Raw genomic sequence first — 22,168 nt, forward strand, 5'->3', positions numbered from 1 at the left:
GTGCTGCTGGGAGGAGGCAGGGTTGAGATTCAAACCCAAGCCTACCAGCCTCTCTATGCTCTTAACTCAATCTGGCATGAGGAGTTAGCTGTTCCAGAGCTTCCAGCTTAGATTAGGATTTCACGAAGTTCTAGAACAACCCCATAAAGTCCTGAGTGGTAGCTGGGGCAGTCCAGCCTCGACTTGTTACTGGTTTGCTCTAGGTATGAACTGCTTCTTGCTCTAGAATAAACTGACTTTCCCCTGAGATAGGAAAGAGACACTACTTGTGATTTTTCTGAAGCTTTAGGTCACTGGTGGCAGAAGACAAGGAAGAGGCACCCATGAGAAAAGTGAAAGAGGGGTACCCGTTGTGGGTATTGCTCGTGAAAGTCACTTTGGGAAATCTTGGAAGACAATATGAGGGGGTCTGTCAGTGGCCTAGCTGGGCATCCTTTGGTAAGTGTTCAACATTTACCAATAGATTCTGATCTCCTATAGGGAGCTTGGCTCTAGGAAATGTAGAGAGAGCAGGGCAAATCTGACCCCATGTCTTCTGACAGCAGCTTTAAAGGCTCCAAGGCAGTGAGTTCTGCATTAACTCCTTCTATTAATTGGCTCTATCCACAGGCATTATCTTATTTGTGACCCTTTTCAGGGCTCAGCTGATTCTGTGACCTTGGGAAAATCATTTAACTTCTTTGGGTTTCAGCGTTCTCTTCTGTGCACTGAGGGTTGGTACTAGATCAGAGATGACCACTAGTTATCAGCCAGGAAGCAGTATTGATTGACTGATTGATTGTGACTGCCTAGAGAACTGTGTTGAGGAAGATTCTGTTCTCTGCAAGGAAGAACACCATGATAGATTAGCGATGTCTGTCTGGGGTGAGGGAGGGGATAGTGACTGTCTGTGTAACATATATTTGTCATCCTAGACTAGATGATGCCCTATGAAAGTCTGCAAATATATGATTCATTTTTTCTTTCAAGTACTCATCTAAAGATTCATTCAAAGCAATTGACAGACTGTACACACATAAGAAGAGCCTGGTGTAGATTGCACAAAGCCCTGCTGCAATCCACTGGAAAACTGGTGGGGCTTAGGGAGAAGGGGGAACACAGCCTTCCCCCTGGAAAAGGAAAGAGGATTCTGGGAGGGCCGCAGTTTGTAGGAGATTCCTTCATCTGGGCACCTCTGTCTCCCAAACCTGTCTGGATCCTTTGAACGATGGGGCTGATAACCACCAACTAAATCCAAATTTAACCGTCCCAGCTTTGTCTAATGGGTGACCTTTTATGGGGATGTGTGAGTGCTCTTAGGAGCAGATTTAAAGGTATTTAGAAGCTAAAGATGATATAAAGGTATTTCAGAGGTTATAATTTGTGATTTAAACATTTAAAAGTTGTTGAAATGAGAAGGAACTTAAGATATCACCTAAGTAAAAGTTTTCATGGGAAAAAAAAGAAGATTTCCATGGTAAAATTAAATGCAAAAAATACTAGAAAGTGGTTTGTTTCCTCACGGCAAGATGGCTCAGGGCCTCTAATATGTATTATGATGAATCTCTAAGAGGGAGATATGGTTCACAAGTTTATTGGACCACAAAACCCTTTATGTCACAAGGGATACATTTTGCAAAAGTAATGTTTTTGCAAAAAAGTTTGAGACTCATTGATCTAAAATAACTTTCTTTCTTACTTTATAGTTAAGGAAAGCAGGGGCCCAGTGAGGGTGAGTGGCTTGACCTCTTAGCTTGTAGCTGAACCTAGATTAGAACTCATAGTTCCTAATCCAATACTTCTTCTTCGAAGAAAAACAACCCACCTTCTATTGCATATTTACTAAGCTAGGTCCTATGCTAAGTTTCTTAAATGTGTGATCTCATTATTTACTAATAACCCTGCAAGTTAGGTATTATTATTCCCATTTTACAAGTGAGGAAATTAAGGTTTAGGGAACAATCCCAGGTACTCAGTAAATTGTAGAATTGGGATTCAGATGACTCTGTCTAAAGCATTCCCCAATATTACTCTTCTTTTCCTACTGGAAAAGATTCCTTTTCCCTTGGCCCAAGTAGCTTAACTTTCCACTCAAAATACGATCAGGCTTTTCTTACCTGTAATGTTATCATAATTCCGGAAGGTCTTTTCTACATGGTCCCATTCAAGGAAAATGCACTTTCCAGTAAAAGGCTGAGCGATGACTACATACTCATCATTCATATAAGAAAAAGTGTCTATGGACAGTGATTGATAAGGCAGGTCTTGAGACTTTGCAAATTCTGCAAAAATGGAAAATGATGATAAGTAACTGTGCTCATGCCTCATTCCTTGGCCAGATCTCAAATGTCCATAAGAAATACATTTATTCTAGAGAAACAGTGAAATGGCAATTATACTTTGCTTTTAAACATGAGAAATTTTAATGGTTCATAATATTTTTAAAGTTGAATTGTTCAGTTAGTTTTTAAGATATAAAAAATATCGGTTCTTGCATGTGCAAAAAAGTAGCCCTTATTTTAATTTTTTGAGGTGGAATGACTTGGAATACGTTACCTGTAATGATGCAATCAAAATCCTTGGGGGAGAGACTGTTGATTTTGCGCTTCTTGTATTCGGGGGGGCCTTCACAATAGATGTCCTCAACAGTTGCATTGGTGTGGCCAAGCCATTCCACTAGCCACTTCAGTTTACAGTCGCAATTAAATGAATTACCTCTCAGGTCCCTGAAAGACAAACTTCAGCTGCTTTTGATATACGAGGATCCTTCCTTCACAGGCATGACTTTTACTTCAGCAATTAACATGGGCAGAATGGCCTCACCTAGCTTTATATCATGCCCCACATTCCACCTTGAACCTGACTGACCGTTCTCTTTGGGCTCAGAGAATTAGCGCAGTGCACTCTTGTTGGCTCCTCCAGTCAATGGAAACTCATAATGGAACCTCATGTGTTTTGGATTCAAACGTACCTCAGTCTAGAGCTGTGCTGCCCACAAAAATATAATGTGAACCACATATATAATTTAGAGTTTCCTACAGACACATTAAAAAAGTAAAAAGAAACAGGTGAATTTATTTTTATAGCTTATATTATGTAACCCAATACATAATTTTATCATTTTGACATGTAGCCAATATGAAAATTACTAATCAGATATTTTACATTCTCTTTTTATACTAAGGTCTTTGAAGTCTAAAATGTATTTTATACTTACAATATGTCTCAATTTGGACAATAACATTTCAGCAGAAATTCCTGATTTGTATTTAGATTTGATAAAATTTACAGTTGAAAAAAAAAAAGATTCATGTTGTTGTTCCCCAAGTTGTTCCAAACATCCTTAAAAGTTTTCCAATGGTTGAACAGAGAATCAGGTTTTAAATTTAAATTTAGTTTTTCACTTAATGTTTTAAAAAATTAAGTAGGATTTAAAATTCAGTTCCTCAGTTACACTAGGAACACATTTCAAGTGTTCTGTGACCACATGTGTGGCTATTATTATTGGAAAATGCAGGTCTAGAAGTCAGAATGTTGTGATTGTTGTACCATATTTAATTAAACTGAGTGAGCTATTTGCTTTTCTTCTTCCTCACAGATGTAATTAATCCTGATCCTATTCCATGGTCTACAAATTCAGTTTTAATAGGAAGTGACTTCGACACAGCCGAATTAACGCAGACATACAATAGCTCATGTCCCTAATAAACTGTGCAGCATAGTTTAAATTTCCACATATGATCCCAACTCACCAAGTTCTGTTTATTTGCATTGTTTCTGTTCAGAAACTCTCTTTCCTAAAACCGTTCTTGGTCACAGAGAATTCCTAAAATAGGTATTGCCTCCTTTTCACAGAACACATGAATCAGTTTTTAATGTTGAAGCATTTAAAAATGTGTTTTATAGGATACATTCAAGAAGACCAGCAAATCCACTTAGAAGGCAAGTTGGCATGAATCCTTGCACTCAGATAATTCTTGAATTGGGCATGTCAGCCAAAGCCATTGTGGGATTCCCTGGAGAAACTGAGCCAATTTCAAGTGTTTTTCTTTTGCTAGTGTGGGGTACTGGCTGACACAAGGTTGGGCCAGAGGGTCCCCAAATAAGCTGTATCCCCAATATCTACAATGATATCATCTAACTTCCAAGACATTCCCAGGACTGACCTCATATCCCAAGAATACTCTGACCCAGAATAAGGAGTGTCAACTTTTCTGGGCTATGGTGAACCAGAGTGGATAACTGTGGTCTGTCCGAGACTCTTTGGAAGTGTCCTGATTCTGACACTCTCTTGGCAATAAACCATCTTTCAGGAACTGGGGTAATAGGCATGGATGAAGGGCTGGGGGAATACTACAAGGAACAAAGAAAGTTTTTCATTAGCTTACTGATTTGAAGATAAATACTGGATTTAGGAGAAAATACTTGACTCAATTTTTTTGTTATCAGAGAAAAGTTGTTTTGAATATATATTCTATAGTGAAGTACCTGAATAATAAGAACTCTGTTTTCGTATACCTTTTTGTTGGTTCCTGTATTCTACCTTATGACATTTAAATACTTTTCTAATGTTCTGGAAGGCACTTATTGAAGCTAAATTGCTTTTGAGAGGGTTAGACATATATTAGTTGCTTTGCTTACTGCAAAATAGACAAATTCCTTACAAAGATCTTTCACTCTGAGACTTAAAAGTCAAAGTTTGAAAGCTCGTTTGTTTGAAAAAGGGTCAAAAGTAATTAAGTTCATTCCCTTCCTGGGGCTTAAGCCAAATTCCTGGGGATTAAGCCTAGAGTTTTTGTTCAGTCTAAGGAGAGAAAAGGCAAACTTCTTTCCTTCCCCCACTTCCTGCTCCATTTCTCTGTTGACTGACCAACCCATGAGTGTAACCTTTCATCTTTACTCTGTCAGTTTCCCAGACTTCTTTGTTTTCCTTTGTAGCCCAATTTCCTGGACCTTATGTGAAAAAAAGGCATCTTGAAATTTCTATCTAGCCCTCCTCTCTCCCCCTTCTCCAAGTCCCTGTCATCACTTTCTCCCATACAGACACACACACACTTTATCAAAGGAAAGCTTGGGACTGTATTTTCATAATATAGTGGTAGATACCATAGGAGACGCAAACATTAGTCCAACTAAATTTAAAATTTAAAACAATTTAAAATTTAAATTTAAAAATTCTCGTTTAATTTAAAGCCAATTAAACATTTTCATAATCAACACCAGGCTTCTTTGTTAACTACTGCAAGTTAATTAATGAATCAGTGATTGTTTTAGGTCCTCTTACACATTTGTTAAAGAATCCAGGCCTTTGAAAATATCTTTTGGGAGAGTCTGGAGATTGTTGTTTGCAAGGCTCCTGGAAAAAAAAAAAAAAAAAGAGTGATGTAAACTGTAGTCATAAACTAAAGAAACGTATTTTATAATAAAGTTTAGTTGTAAGTCTCTTTTGTTCTTCCCAGACTACTAAATTACTTGTAGTACTTTTTTTTTCCCCTTCTAAGATTTGACTCAGATTCCTGCTATTGTATTTTCAATTCCTAGCCTCTTTGCTTCAACGCCCACTCAGTATTTATGGCCCTTTATTATTATAGTATTAAACAAACAAACTAGCAACCCGCCCCACCCCAGCCCCCAAATACCAGTCACAAAATGATGCCTGGGCATCAGCCTTTCTGTTTAGCCCTGAACATGAGATTCACACTCTCAGATGTTCCATCTAGCAGACGTCTCCCAGTGATGACTAACTAAATTGGTTAGTGTCTGTCTCAGCGTGCTCTCTTCCTTCACACTCAGGCTGCCCTTCTCTTCCCTCTCCCCACAAATTTGCTCCGCAGAGCAGCTCAACCTCTAACTGATGATACCAACAGCTCTCAAATTTGGGGGCCTGTCTAATGCATCCCGCCTCCAGCACATCTTCTCTCTTTCCAAAGTAAACACCTCCTTTTTCTACCTTTTTTCCCTTTTAGCTCTATTCACTTCTCCTTAGAAGACAGCTTCCTCATGAATACCCATGCCTCCATCCGTCCTCTATCATCATCTCCTTTCCCTTTCTTCCAGTTCTCGCCCTATTGTCACAGGAACTGTTTTCCCCTTCTCTTTTACTTGTTCTTCCATGTCTCACTAGAATGATTCTAATCAAGGTTCATGAGTAGGAAACAGTCCTGAAAGTATCAAGGAAAGGGAAATATCCACACTGCAGAAATGTGTACATAACAAGGAGCAGACGCTGTATGCCAGGGAAGGGTACTAGGTACTGATCATTTTCTATTTTTAACCAGTATTATACATATACATATTACATACTTTTCTTAGAAGTGTTTTTAATTTTCACAAAAGCATTAAAAACGAAAACGAAAATGGGAACAAAAGAGCCTTTGCTGTCGGCCGCCAAAGCCCTTGAAAATTCTCTCAAATTCCATTCAAAACACTCTCAAAAGTCTTCTATGTTTTCCACCTCCTCTAATTAACATGCGATTTCTCAAGTGCAAGCATTCGGAAGACTTTTAAAACCTATTTTTAAGTTAATTATGTTGTTTTTCTGAGTTTTAGACATTCCCACTAGATTAGAAAACTTTTTTCAATGAACCTTGGAACGGAAGAAAGGGAACTGAATCAGAAGGTTCCATTCCCAATGACAGTCCATTTTGGGCGAGGGGCGCGGCTTTGGAGCCATTCTGAGCTCGGTTTGAATCCTGACTGCACTATTTACTGGCACTGTGACTTTGGCTGTGTATCTTCTCTGCGACTCAGCTTCTTCATTTTTAAGTGGAGGGAATAATACCTCATTTCATAAGATTGTTAGATAAAGTAAATGAGAGAACTCAGGATAGTAGCTGGCATCTGGACCACTCTCAATAAAGGGCAGCTGGGGGGTGGGCAGGAAGGAGAAGAGCTTTTGTGTGGCCATGGCCCAAGAAACAGCATTTAGAAAACTGACCACATGAATGAACTGCTGTGACTGTCCACATAGATAGTATTAACAAAGTGCTGCTACTGAAGATTATTCAAGAGAACGTCTCCATAATTCATTTCACCCACTGGTGGTCCAATAGAAATTTCCTTTTATCTTGGACCAGACTGGAGTCACTCTCCAGTTAAGTGTCTCAGTTGATTTGCTGGCCCAACATGACCTAAAGTCCTCATGCTAACTTCTCCAAAGTGGACATCCCTACCCCAGAAACCAGCACAGAGTGCAACTGGCTAGGGGGTACGAGCTTGGAGGAGGCTGGATCACAGGACAGTGGGAGTGAGATGTTGAAAGAGTCAAGTCCTGAATCACTAGGGCCACTAGGGTTGCACAGAAAGAGCCACCATGTTTTCCTTGCTGCCCCACGTGGTTCTTTTAAGCACCTGGTGAATCTAAGAGTTCCTGCCCAAAGAATAGAATTCTAGGCCTCGGCTACCCGAGGTGTTAAGAGGCGATGAGTTTGACTGCAGGTTTTTCTAGGGGGTGGGAATGCGCTGTATCTGAGTATCTGATGAGGAGTAGAGCTGACTGGGAGAGGAGAGAAGACAGGGCAGTGAGAGGGCTGAGAAAAACATTTCATCACTCTTCATTTCTTTTTCTAGTGAGTATGGGAAGGATGTTTTTCTTACCACTGTACACACGGTGCATGGCATATTGTAAGATACTTTTGAATGAATGAAGAAATGAATGGGGCAAGCTGGAGTGGATAAGAGGAAGGGCACCAATCTAGACAAAGAAAGAGCAGCAAATGCTTCTTCTAGGCCCCTTGCACCAAGACACTGGGTTAGGGAGAAAGTGGAAAGGCCCAGGAATTACCATTGCCCCACCCCCACACCACATGCACCCACTGCTCACAAAGTGCCCTTCTCCTCTGAGCCTCAGGGTGGTACTAATCCCCAAACAATAGGAAGGCTCTTGAAAGTGCACCATTCTCTAGGCCCTGATTCAGAGTCTACCTAAGAAACATTCTTTAAAACACCCAGGAAACTGCCCAACTGAAAATCTAGCTGCCTTGAGACTAGCTGAGAAGGGTCCAGCATTCCTTTCCCCGCGGAATTGATGGCCATTCCTTCCGCTTTGGTGTTTTCATGGTTTACCTGAGAAAACCTCAGATTAGGGACTATGGAAGCTACTAGAAAGTCTCCTCTCTAAGGCAGACCAGACTGGTTCAGACAGCACGTTTGTTTCAGTGCCGCTGGACTCTGCTGCTAGGAAAGCATCGCCCACGGCCATCTGGGGCGCCCCCAGCCTCCCCACAGTGCAGATTCCCAGTGTGAGCTGGAGTCTCACTGAATGTGCGGTACTTCAAGTGCAGTTATTTTAATTTCATACAAAATGTTTAAAGGAGATAAATACACTGCAGCATTTGGAATCTGGATCCAGGAGCAGTAGAGGTTAGGCAGTGAAATTTTGTTTATTTCTACATAATGGTGCTTGCTGCATACCAGGCTCTGTTCTAGGCACTCTGCACAGATTAACTCCTTTAATCTCATGACATCCTGAGGATCTAAGTACTCCTAAGTCTCTTATTATCCTCCACCTCCATTTTTCAGATGATTATTATCACTTCCACTCGACACAGAAGAAATCGGAGGCACCAGGAAGCTTAGTGACCTTCCTTATGTCCCACAGCTGTTAACAGGTAAAGCCAGGCTTTGAACCCAGGCAGTCTGGGGCAGAGATCCCCCTCAGCCACATATTGCATGGCCTTTTTACATTCATGTCATTGTGAAGGCTGAAATGAGGACATCCTGCCTGACTGGTGGGGGACACAGAGACACCCTGAGTTTGAGGACTGCTGTATCTGTCTTTTGCACCCCCACAGTGCTGAGCAGACAATAGGTGCTCCACAACATGTATAGATCAACAGCAGTTTTCCCCAAATATTTTTATACACGCATGCAAACAATCATGCCTCCAATGGTCCTTAGCCACAATGACACTTATGTGATGCCCAAGGGAACTTCATGGGTGTTACAGAATACATAGTGTTTAAAGATTTTGTCATCATTGGCCATAAACTATTTTTTAATTCATTCTTCCCTGATTTCAAAAGTAATACATGGTCATCAGAAAATTCAAACCGTTCTGAGAAATATAAATTATGTGAACATTTAAATTAATCACCTATAATGCTAGGACACTAATTCAAAATTAAGTAATCAAGGGAGGGTCCTGGGATTTGACAGGTTTTATAAGAACTTAAATATAAGGAACTCTTAAAATCTATATATATATAAAGAACTCTCTTTTGGGGGGTTAGTTTGAGGGGACGGGGGTCTATATAGTAACTTTTAAGTTGCCTGTAAATGTCTCTTTTAGAAGATAAGTCTACTGAGATAGATGTATAAGAAGGTGAGATAAGTTCATTGCTTCTTTAGGAATGAACTGAATTTATACAAATGCTCAGGTGGGTCCCTCAGAGCAGTTTTAACTTTAGGCCAGAGAGGGAACCACCTGGAGCTAAACATATATGTCTCATCCCAACTATTTGCATTTGGAGACTAAGAGTGAGAGTAGGGCTCCTTTCTTCCGCATCTTCTCTTTCTTCCCCAGCCATATATGCTTCTCAAATCACGTCCTGTGGAAGGATCCAGCCAGCTCAATGAAAGCTTCCTGATCCTGCTATAACTGACACATTGAAAGGGCACTAGACATCTCATTAAAGACCTTGGGAAGCTTCTGGCTCTACTGCCGCTAACTGGGGAGCAGCTTAAGCTCAGGGAGTACCTCTGTGTTCTCATTCTTCAGCGGGGTTGGTGCTAGTGCCCTGTCTCTTTCATATGGTCATCAAGAGACTTTAATGAGATCAAGAATATGAAGAGTCTCTGTAAATTCTTCCTGCAGTATGTGCAGGTTAGAGGGCCAGGTGATGGTTCCTTACTGCCTGAATGTTTGCCTTTAATTTGGAAGAATTGGTCTGAGGTGGAGAAAAGTGCACTTTGAAACCTAAAATCTTAAAAAGGAAATTAATGGCTCAGATAAATGCCAGATCTATTTATAAGTGGTAAATAATGGAAAATGAACTTGATGTACTGAACAATCAGAGGGACATTTGGGTTTCAAATCCTTCCTGCCTATCTCTCCTGAGAAGGAAAAAAGGGAAAGAAGAGAAGAAAAAAGAATGGAAGGGAGGAAAGAAAGAAAGAGAGAAATACACCTGGAAGAACAACATAATTAGAAAGTAGAACATAATTTGGGACAAGGCACCCAGGAGAAAATATTTGTTGTCCAATTCCTCTTGTTGGACTGAGCTCCTCCAGGTTGGAGCTGGATCTTGTTCATCTTTGTGTGGCACCTGCTAGAAACTATTTAGGATGAACCATATGGCATTGCCATTTTTGTAGATCAAACACAGTCTAATATTGGCAATGCCATACGAATCAACCTAAGTGTTCAGTAAAGATGCAAGAGATCTATGGGGCATATTCAGTCACCTTTAACCTGCTCCCTCCTAACACCTCCTTCCCATGTCTAGCGCCCGGATAGAGAGGTGGGACTCTGCTTTCACTGCCTGTTTGTCCCTTAAGATTCACGCCTCTCTCTCTGAAGGCTGCCTTTTGTGTTCCCTCGAGTTTCAAATTTTCTAAGTATTAAGCACCTGCTGTACCAGTGTCCCCCTTTTACGCTTTTCATACTTTTAAAGAAAGGGCCACATTTTGACCCAAATTTAAATTCCTATTTCATTTGATGGACATAATGGGTGCTAGACAAACACAATGAATGTTCTTCACTAGGGTGTTGTATAGGTTTTTTTTCTTTCCTCTCTTCCTCCCTCCCTCCCTTCTATCCTCCCTTCCAGGCGAGGTAGGCCTTTAGCCTGGAGCGAAGATACACTTGAGTGAACTCTGGGTCCCAGCAAGGCTTATATCACAGGTTTCCAGACAGAACACCTGGGTCTTACATCCTTCCTTAGCCCTTATGATGCGGAGCCGTTAGACAGAGCCATGTTGAATGGAATTGATGTGAATCAAGTGAATCTCAAGTTGAAGTCCTGAACTTCCATTTCTCCTTCCACATATTCATTTCTTTGTTTTTGTCTGAAAGGTTAGGCTGGAAAGTGTTTAGCTCTGTGATCACACTGCACGGCATTCATACTGTACGGAGCCCATTTTTGTACCACATTATAACATTGACATGAAAAGCAGCATTGTAAATGCTGTTTGTTTTATCAACATGTTTTTTCTTATTATTTTATAGTGATTATATATAGAAGCCTTAAAAGGTATAGTGATTTTGTAAAATACATCAGGCCATCAATTCCCCTTGGCTGCCAATCCAATCAGCAGTAGAGGCAGGACCTAGTAAAAGCAGCATGATGACCACGGACACATGAGAACGCAGGCTCCAAGGGCAGGCGTTTTTGCCTGCCTTGTCACCTGCTGCATCCTAGGGCCTAGAGCAGAGCTGGGAACGAGGTATTGTGAGGCCACAGGTTAAAGCTGACAGCACGACTATGATGCTTGGATCTCTTGCATTTTATCTAACACTGATGAGACACATATTGGGCCCTTGAGATATAGTTGTTGGATGGATGTGTAGCCATGGTGGTTCAGCTACTGAGCCGATGCTCTTGGAAGTGCATAACTACTCTGTTTACTAGTCATATGTCCACTCCAAGCTTCTGTCTCCTCATTTCTGAAATGGGGTTAGCATGCCTATCTGGCAGGAACTGTTGAGAGGATTAAATGGAAATTCATGTAAAGCATACTGACCAACATAATAATAATAGTAGGCACTCAACAAATGTTAGTGCCTTTTCTTCCCATGCCTTTCTAGTGTCCTTAAAAATACGTGTGTGTGCGCGCAGGCATGCGAGCATATGCATGTGCGCATATGCATGTAGGGGGCGGGGAGGGTAAGGGAAACAAGTTATTTGGTTCATGTTGTTCAGGGTTTCTCAGCCTTGGCACTGTGCCATTTCAGGCTGGATAATTCTTTGTTGTGAGGCTGTTCCGTGTGTTGCAGGGTGTTTAGTTGCATCGCTGCCCTCTACCCACAGATTCCAGTTACATCCTCTAGATTTGACAACCAAACATGCCTCTGGATATTGGCAAATGTTCCCTGTTAAGAACAACCGATATAGCTCCAGTCACCCATTGAATAATCAAATGTTTCATTAAACAAGTTGTTCAGGTACTGTGTAGACATTGCCTGTGGTTCTAGTATATGTTTAAATGTATTTGAAATCAGGGCTTATACAGACAAAGAAAAGCAGCAAATATCAAATGAAGCTATATAGTCAATTCATGAGGTGAGTAAAGATGTAGATAATAAAAATGTTTTTTTCAGTCACATAATTTCCCTGCTAATATTTGATTGTTTTCTTAATCATTGTTAGTTTGGGCTAATATTACTAGTAATTGGTTTCTTGGACATACACCGGCTGAGGACAGGCAGAGATGGCAAGGGTGCATGAAGAGAAATCATTTGGATTTCTTACATTTTCAAGGATACTCATAAAGTGAGTGCTTTAACAACAGGTTATCAAGCTGCATTGTCCACTGGCAAGTTTAAGAAGTAACAGCAACTTTCATACTTACAGGTGAATTAGAGACTTTAGTCCCCGGAAAGTATGTCTGGAAATGGACTTGATGTTGTTGTTTTCTATGAATCTGCAATAGGTTACAATATTTTTTGTCAGACAGCTGTAGGAACCTGAGAGCCCTTGTCCTGAATTACGTTTTTAAAAGAAAAAAAGCGTTTTTACTTACAAATACTCTAAATGAGGGAGACCAATAAACGCATCATCACTGATCACATCAAAGGAGTTCGATGTGAATAACCTGCCCAGAAAAAGTACACAATGACGGTTAAACTGACAGATTGTTCATCTTTGCTGCTTTTAGCTCTTAGAGAAATGAGTAGGAGTTGTGTATGGAAAAATGTCTGGATGTCTGCCTTCTGCAGTGTTATTTATTCAGGTAATTTTTCTCTTTTTACCCTCAATTATTTCATCAAATGCTCATTGAGGGAGTGCTTCATGCCCCACTGCTCACAGTGATGGATGTCACATGCCCTTGGTAACATTTTGAGGTACAATTGGGCAAGTATGACAGTCAAAGGAGCCAAATCAACGAGTTGCAGGTTTTTATGACAAAGACACTAGTGGAATCTTTCCCTCTTGCTCCCGAAACTTCTGGAACATTCTGGCTAGCCCAAATAGTGGTGTCACGGTTTCAAGCCTAGGAAACCTAGAAAACCAGCTCCATGCCTGGTTGTTCTGTGATATCTCATAGTAGATAAGCCGCTGACACTGGCTCAATAAACACCAACCAACCTCCTTCTTTGAAAATAGAACAGACTGAAGATGGGGAACAAAGAGGCTTAGGAAGAGTCTCAACCCCATTTTGTTACTAAATAGTTGAAAAAGAACACTTTAACTTGGACAAATTTATTTGCAATTTCAAAATCCACAGGGATTTGGTTTCAAAATAACTGATGAAAAGGAACAACTATCAATGGTTTCCACACTCTGTTGAACTCAAAGAACTTTTTTTTTCTGAATAGGAGGTGATTATAGACCAAATAATATGAAGTTATTTTTTGGAGTGAGTATTAATTTATGGAATTCACTGGATGAAGTATGGATATGAACTGAAAATAAAGTTTTACACGTACTGATGACAAATTTATAATGGGTTCAAGTAATATTCAGCCTACATGTTAAGGTTCTTGTTTAAGGGAACCTCATATTTCACTTGTAACTAGTATCCAAAATGTGACCGTGGTCCTGGGTCAGACCAGACGTTTGACATAATTTGACAATTCACGTCTCATATGTACAGTTTAATTGCACTGTGTAACGTCCAATACTCCCTGTTAGTAAACTTTTTGACTTTTATTTTTGAAGTATTAGGGTTAAAAATAACTGCCACTAACCAGCTTAGTGACTTATCCTCTCTGAGCCTGTTAGCTAAGTGGATTAAAACTAGGAGATCTCACTTTCTGAACAGTTTTGAATAACTTATTTGACATCTGTGATTGCTTCAGAATAATCAGGGGAGGGAGTAGCCGTGGGTTAGAGATGAACTGAGCATGAGGTGATAATTTTTGAATCTGGAAGCTGGGTACATGGGAGCGAATTTTACTATTATCTCTAATTTTTTTATACGCTTGAAATTTTCTATAGAAATGGGGGAAGACAAGAACCAAACAAACAAAACCAGGTGATCGCCTGCATTTCTTCCTAAGCTATCAGTCCTGGAATGATGTTGGATTCTTTTCTGTCCTTCCTCCTTCCAACATCATAGCTTTATAATCAAGTGATTCACCAGGCTCTGAAGAGTCAACACTTGGGAATAGTCATACATATTAGCCACCCCTAGTTAATGAAACAAATTCAAAGGTTTATGATTTCAGTCACAACTTTGACAATTGTCTCTTCTTACTTCAGGCTTCTGGGAAACAAGAGGATTGCTCAGCCTTACTCCAAGGTAAGCTACCATCCAAAGTCTTCCTTGGGTTCCAGATTTTCATTTCGTTCTGTATAGGCAGCATCAAGGATGGAGAGAATGAAGTAAGGCAGAAATAGTTACAGAGAAATACCTCCCATGCTCACTGGTTTGCAAACTATCCCGTGGTTGGACCAGTGACTTCATAATCACTCACTCCGAGTCACTGGAAGAAACAGCTTCTGCCACCAGTTCTCCTTATGTTGACTCAGATGCAGTACAGAGTAGGATATGGATATTAGTGGGCAGAACTAGCCCACACATGTCAGAAAATAAAACAGGGTTTCCATCAGAATTTTTATCTGCTTTTTCATTGCTTATCCCTAGCACCTGTAATAGTGCTTGTCCCATAGTGGACACTGAATAAATATTTGTTAAATAAAGAGGGATTTACTTTACATTAAATTCTGGTCATTGCTACATTACCAGATTGAATATGCCTTACAGCAGGGACTTATCCTTATTGACTTTGTGTCCTCAGCCCTGAGCACAGTTCCTGGCTGAATAATGTTTGCTGAACGAGCTTTTGAGGATTAAAACCTCTGGCTAAAACTACAACTACATGCAAAAATATGGATGAATCTCACAAAGTCTGGGGAAAGAAGCCAGAATGCAATAAAGTGCGTCCTATACGATTGCATCTATATAAAGAACAGAATCTAGCAAAACTAATCTATGCTGGCAGAAGTCAAGATAGTGGTTAACCTTGAAGGCGAGTAGTAACTGAAAGGGGGCACAAAGGGAAGACTTTGGAGTAATGATAATGTTTGGTTTCTTGACCTGGGTGCTGGTTACAAGGGTGTTGACTTTATAAAAAATCATGGTTGAGTCAGGGTGATGAATAGGCAGAGCGTAGGGGGGTTTTAGGGCAGTGAAAATACTCTGTATGATACCATAACAATGGATACGTGTCACTATACATTTGAACAAACCCATAGGAGGTCCAACACTGGAAGTCAACCCTAATGTAGACTATGGACTATGGAGGATAAACTAAGTTCCTCGGTTGTGACAAACATACCACCTTGGCAGAGGAGGTTGGTGATGGAGGAGGCTATGCCTGTGTCAGGGTAGGGAGTCTTTGAGAAATCTCTATGCCTTCTCTTCAATTTTACTGTGAACCTAAAACTGTTCTAAAAAAATAGTCTTAAGCTATCGAGATGCACACTTAGGATAGGTGCACTTTTCTTTAGGTAAATTACATTTCAATAAAAATTTTCTTATAAAAGCTGAAGAATTATCCCTCTGGCTAAGATAATAATGATTATCTTAGTCCTTCAATTCTAAATTCAATTATAGTTTTCTGTGGACAAGGATTCCATGGACAAAGATTTGTAAAATCACACATATATTCTAAATATAGTTGAGCAGACTATCCATTTTATTATCCTATATCTTAAAAAGACTTGAAAAAATCATGTTCTGTAAAGATGGTGAAATGCTGATCTTTAATTTTTATGAGTTCCTTTATAAACGTTTGATTTTAATATCGTGATTTGTTACTGAGCCAGGCATGTTAAGAATCCCACAGTCCCTGTTAAGGCAAACTGCCACCCCATCTCATGTTCACATACAACAGACCTGGAGCAGACCAGGGTGGCTGTGTTTTGTACCATATGACCTCCATCCCTTTTCATAGATGATTAGAGCAAGAAGGACTCAGTTCTGCATCCAGAGCTGCTGATCCTGAGGTTGGTCAGCATCCATGGCCCAACTACTCTGTTTCAAAAAGTTGAGCCAAAGACCCTTCTTGGAGATTTGGAATCACAAAGAGAGATGGAGCTAGTTGGCAGAGAGGCTGAAGGAGAAAGGATGCCTTAGGGTTGAGTTAGCCCTGTGGCAGGCAACCTGTGCAAGGCACATTTAGGAGAGAGGGGAAAGTGGAGGGGACCTCACAAAGAGCAGTGTGTGTGAAGACTGCAGCGGGGAGATGTCCAGATCTGCATTAGATCCCACACCAGCGCTTCTCGGTCTTGGTTGCACTTGGAATCCCCTGAGGAGCCTTAAAAATACTGGTACCCGGTTCTCATCCTCAAGCATTCTGGTAAAACTCTACACCTGGGCATGGGATATTTAAAAGCTCCCCAGGCATCTCTTACAGGCACCCAGAGCTGCATGTGGTAAGCTTTCCGGTCAGTTACAATAGCCTTCCTTTACCTGTGGTGACCAAGGGGGCCTGTGCTCCTTGCAGCAAGTGTGGCTGGAGCAGCTGCTCTGGTACACAGAGGTGCTGTGGTTTGTCCTGTCTCCAGAATTACATGTAGCAAGAGTCCACAAAAAATATGACTCACATTTGATAACTGTCCTCACTACAGCAGCACATGGAGGGGTTGGGGGGAATTAACGTTGTCTGAATGAACTTGTCACCCAGAGCCACAAATCAGAGATCTCAACCCATAAACTTGCCAAGCAGCCATCCTGTGGGTTTGTGCAGAGATAATGGGAACATTTGAGATCTCTGCCACTTCCTCTATTCTTAAGGAGGGAAAAAGCCAGGCATTGTTTCCTAGAATTTTGGCAGAGGTGGACACAGGGATGTGCCTTGACCTTTCTGTTACCCTCCCTCCAAGGGCTGTGCACTTCTGTCTCTTAGCTGTCAGTCTTATGAATTCAGTAAGAAAACAGAGTGTAGGAGGAGTGGGGAGGATTTTCTTTCCTCTGCAAACAAGGGATTGTATGTTTCTTTACCAAGAAGGAGACTTAGGAAGATCATACATACCAGCTATCAATTCCATGCAGGCAATAGTTCATTCTTTAAATGATGACTGTTGCCTCCATTAGCCTATATTTCATAGACTTCTGCTGTATTAGCTTACTTGGTCTTTGAAACAACTCTGTGAAAGTGGTGAAGTAGATGTCAATATCTGTTTGACAGGAGGAGACTGAGGCCCAGAGGGCTGTTAAAAGTTTTGACCAGGGTCCTAAGGCCCAAGACTCCTGGTCTACTGACCTTTCCACACACTGGGTAGTCTCTTAGTATAAGACCCGGGTCACGTAATGGCACAATATCCACATCCTGGCAGATAACTATAATAGCACTGCTCAACTTATCCAGATTTAAGAAAACCATTAAGTAATAATTCCTTTTTAAGAGAATAAATTAATCAAAATAGGCAATCGTAAAGTCACATTAAGATCATGTCAATGTCAATCTTTTTTGTTTTTTTCAAGCAAAGGATTTAAAAAATTCGAATGCAGTTTGGTGTATTCTGCTTAAGGATACTATATGCTCATTGCAGAAATTCTGGAAAACACTATACTCATACTACCCAAAGACATTGATATGTGTACATATAATATATATGATATATACATATATATTTATAAAATTGGAATAATGGTTTTTATAGTGTTCTGTGTCCTCCTTTTCATGTACTTATTTTTTCAAGAATAGTATCTCATGACAAGAAACTTTCAATATGTAATTTTAACAGATGAGTACGTTTTGTAGTATAGATACATCAGGATTTAACATTTTTATTGTTGATTCCAATTTTCAGTATTACAAACACTACCATAACCATCCTCACATGCAGGTATTTTTCCATATCCCTAATTCTTTCCTTAGGATAGACTTAGGATAGATTTCTAAAAGTAGCATTATTGGATTATATGGTTTTTAAGTCGAATTCTTTATTACTCAGTTGTATCAAATTACGTGTTCAGTTCTGAATCTAGAAATGCCTATTTTACCACATCCTTACAAACATTTAGTATTATCATTTTTGTTTCTTTTTCTATGAAATCCTGTTCTTTGTCCATTTTTGTTGTTTTCTAAGCACTTCTTATTTACTAAGAACATCACCTATTCTTTGCCTTTCTTATTTGATGCTAAGAGTTTTCCTCTATTGATTATGATTTGCCTTTTCAATCACAATTTTTAACATATAGATGTTTTATATTTTAAACAAAATAAATCAACTTCCATTATATATTCTTTCTTTACTGTAATTCTTAAAATGTTTTTCCTACCTTGAAATCAATGAAATATTACCTACACCTCCTTCCTTAAATTCTTTTTAATGCCTGACTCTAATTTACTTGGGACTTACTTTTATCTATAATGTGAGGTGAGACACTGCCTTGATTCCTTCCTAGATAGTTACCCAAACTTGGCCAAAGCTTGTTGCTGAATAGTTAATGCCACCTCCATTTGTGAGTACATATTACTTCCTTCAAATGTCTGCTATTTTATTGGTTTTTCCAAAAATGAAATTTTGGATTTAGTTATCATTTCCCATGCTTCCTAATTTATTATTTGATGTTTATCTTTATTGTTTATTTTCTCTTGATTTCCTTAGAATATTTATTGCTTCCTGCTCAATTCATATATGTTTATACTCTCTGATTTAAAATAAAAGTATTCAGAAATGTGACTTTACTTCTGTATAAAGCATCCTATAAGTTTTGACACATAATCTCTTAAAATTGCATATTTGATTTCAACAAGTATTTAGAATAATAGTCTTAAAATTCCCTGTTGATGATAGGTTTTTCTTAAAAAAAAAAAAGCTTTCATGATTTTATGATTAATATCACACTGGGATTAGAGGATGAGATCTGTAAAATGTCTGCTAACCTTGAGCTCCAGTTCCTGCCTACATCCAACTGCCTGTAGGGGTGGGTCACGTCTCTCCAAATAAATTAACACTCAGGCCAGAAGGTTATTTGAGGGTTCCTAGTTGATCTGAAATCTAGGACCAGCAGCATTTAATTCAAAAGTAACAGAAAAATGGTTGATAGGGTTAGCCAGGAGTTCGGAGTGCTGGGGTCAGCAACAGTGAAGTAAAGGAAAGAGCAGAGGGTCACAGAATGAGGCTCTAGCTACATTAGAAGGAGGTCAAGGCTAAGGCTGCCCAACATCCAGCTGAGGGGCCAGAGCTGGGGGCCCACAAGAGTGAAATAGCTGGACAGGCACATGTGCCCATGCCAAGGCTATGGGCTGCTGAAGCAGCTTCTCGCCTCTTCTAGGGACCAGAGAAGGAGCACACTGAAGAGGGGAATCACAAAGCCTGAGTCCTAATTCCCACTTGGCCATAAATCCTCTGTGTGACCTTGAGCACATCGCTTCTCCTCTCTGTGTTGTCAAATAAGGGGTCTAGACTAGATAATGTTTTAGGTCTAGCTTAAAGACCTGTGAGTCTAGGCTCACTGCAGGCTGCAGGCTTCATTCCTGGAAGAGTAGGCATGGACTCTGCATGAGGAGTGGGGAGCAGTGGGGAGGCAGGTGTGCAGATGGCTGACTGGGAGGATAACCCTACTGGGAAAATCTCCCCTTATCTCAAACCAGACTGCTCGTCTGGTCACACCAGGGCCCCCTGGCTCTAATGACACTTCTTCAGACTCTCTCTAGTCAGTTGTGACATCTTCACTGCCATCAAAATTGTCATTGGCCCACACATGGTCTGCATCTTTCAGCCTGACACAGATTCTCTCAGCTATGGAGGGGAGATGATTTAGGGGGCTCTCCCATACACCCCCACCTCCATAAGGGCTACTCTGGATGAAGAATAGAAGGGTGAGCAGCCAGCATCGGGTTGTCAGTTAGAGGTGGCACTGGTAAGTTATAGAATAGAGAATCTAGTTTCTAAGCCTGTGGCTGCATGTATTATGTACATGATGTATCAAGGGGGTAAATCTATTTCATCATCTGGTAAAATAGAATTATAATCACAAAAAGACTTCCTGGGAGATTCTAAGAATTACATGGGATAATGTGTAAGAACACGTCTCCAATGCTTCTGCCAAAGAACATCTAAGCAAAGAGCATAGACATAAAATATCAGAGCTGGAGGAGCATTAGCTCCAGTTAAGGACCTTAGTTATGCAGCGAGGGAAAAGGTCCAGTGAAATTGTCACCTGCCTAAGAGAACTGTTATGGCCATTGTCCAGGGACTTAGGCAGCCATGGGCAATGTGTGTAAACACGCTTCCAGGTACATATGTGTGTCTGTATGTTTATATATGCATATATATGTATATGAGAGAGTAAGATGTACAAGCTACAGCTGTTGGAAGAATTGCAGGCACAGCTGGAAGGGCTGGGGCTCTGCGTAAATGATTCAGACCTTCTAGTTGTTACTAATATTCTCCTTTATCCAAAAGAATTGGGCTGGTTGAATGATAATTAATAACAGGCTGATGATTCACTTTAGTTAAATGCACACATTCTAAGTACATGTGCCACGTGAATAATTTACATTTGAGTATTTTAAAATATGCTCTTAAGATAAGAAAGCATTCAAATGGGAAACATCACACATGAGCACGTTATGTCACAGTTCTTTTTGACTCTCATCCTTGGAAAACATTTTCAGTGTAATGTTCAATGATCCTTAAGCAGACCAGCACCTCTTCAATTTGGATTGATGCAGAGAATAACCTTAACTTTCGCTCCACATAAATTTGAGGGGCGGGGCACTCTAGAGAGATATGCAGTTCAATTCCTCTTCTTATAGGTGAGGAAACCGAGGCCTGCAGCAGTAAGTGACTTAGCCAAGGTCACATCTTTGGTCAGTAGGAGGACCAGGTTTAGAATGTTGATTCTAGATTTGCAGGGGTTTCCTGGGGAATATTCTTGGCATGCACACTAACAAAGATTTAAGCATGGACCTACTCCTTTGGTTTTATAGTTTATTACCTCTCATCCCAGGATAGTCAAAACTTTTCCTTTCTAGCAGTTGGCATAACTAGCCAACAGCCCACCTTCCCGATGTTTATAAATTCAGTCTGTGTCTCCCTGCTCCTGAAAAACTAAGGAGAAGGGACTTAGATTTTATTTAAAGCCTGTCTGTGCCAAGCCTCATCTTTAGCAGATTGCCATCTATTAACTCATTTTAATCCTCAAATGAACACTATAATGTAGGTTTTATAGTCTCCATGTAGAATACAAAGAAACCTGAGGTGAGAGAGATAAAGTAATTTAAAGCTTTTAACTGGCAGAGCTGGGATTCTGTGCTCAGGCATGACCTTCCCTCCTTCCCCTGCCCCCCAGGGTTGTTACTGGTCAAAGGCAAGGCCATGCCTCCTCCTGTTAGTCCCATCAGATCTGCCCAGTATCTGCTGGAGATCAAGACTAGCCTTGCCCAGCAGTTCCCCGAGTGTACTCCCTGGAACACAAGGCCTTCATGGGCTTGAGAGGTTTTACAAGAACAAACAACAAAAAAGAAACTGAACAAATAAACTTGGGAAAGGTGAATAAGTGAAGTTAATCAGGGTTCCTAATTACACGAATCTTAAGTAAATTGAGACTCTTCAAAAGGGATTTAAATGTACAGTTTCTCCATTTTATTGATAATGGGGCCCACTGATTTTTACATAAAATGAATGTACCCAGGGAAATGCTGGTTTGCCATTTGGGAAGTGGCTGTGAGGGAACCCACTCAAAACAAAAATAGTGAGAGTGTGCATTTCAGCTCAAGGAGCTTTTTCCCATTGAACGGGCTGCAAATGATAATCTACTTCCTCCAAAAGATGGAGCATCCCCTGGGAGGTCCCCAAAGAAGCAGTGTGTGCCAAGCTGCTTGCCTGGGTGGAGAGCCTAGCTGTGAGGCGTGCTCGCAGATATCACCCTCAGTGAGTCCACACTAACAAAACTGTCTGAGTCACCCCTTATATGGAGACAGATGGTTTCATATATCCTTTAAGATGGGACTCTTTCTACTTGCCTAAGCACTGCCAGCAAGGCTCTCTAGAACAAGGTGAGATATAAATAATTAAGCTAAGAAATAAAACGAACACCAAAGACATAGATTTCCCATATCCTATTA

General features: G+C 40.4%; 1 protein-coding gene and 1 long non-coding RNA gene across 5 annotated transcripts in view; one reads left to right on the forward strand and one right to left on the reverse strand.

The window, feature by feature from the left end:
• The window catches only part of LOC141579126 (uncharacterized), a 173,993-nt gene that overhangs the window by 145,492 nt on the left and 6,333 nt on the right, over positions 1 to 22,168 (forward strand). Inside the window, exon 4 of the long non-coding RNA XR_012510198.1 lies at positions 14,343 to 14,382. This is a non-coding gene — a long non-coding RNA (uncharacterized LOC141579126). The remainder of the gene's footprint in view (positions 1 to 14,342; positions 14,383 to 22,168) is intronic.
• LGI1 (leucine rich glioma inactivated 1) overlaps positions 1 to 22,168 on the reverse strand; it is a 32,825-nt gene that overhangs the window by 1,646 nt on the left and 9,011 nt on the right. For 2 of the 4 annotated variants that reach the window (XM_010971205.3, XM_010971203.3), the window contains exons 3-7: positions 12,661 to 12,732; positions 12,490 to 12,561; positions 5,264 to 5,335; positions 2,536 to 2,705; positions 2,097 to 2,261 (exon numbers count right to left, since the gene is read on the reverse strand). In XM_010971205.3, the coding sequence (XP_010969507.1) occupies positions 2,097 to 2,261; positions 2,536 to 2,705; positions 5,264 to 5,335; positions 12,490 to 12,561; positions 12,661 to 12,732 (551 nt within the window). The remainder of the gene's footprint in view (positions 1 to 2,096; positions 2,262 to 2,535; positions 2,706 to 5,263; positions 5,336 to 12,489; positions 12,562 to 12,660; positions 12,733 to 22,168) is intronic. The other 2 variants (XM_074373928.1, XM_010971204.3) reach the window with 1 other exon arrangement.

Source organism: Camelus bactrianus, chromosome 11 (assembly GCF_048773025.1).
Source record: "Camelus bactrianus isolate YW-2024 breed Bactrian camel chromosome 11, ASM4877302v1, whole genome shotgun sequence".
NCBI lineage: Eukaryota > Metazoa > Chordata > Mammalia > Artiodactyla > Camelidae > Camelus > Camelus bactrianus.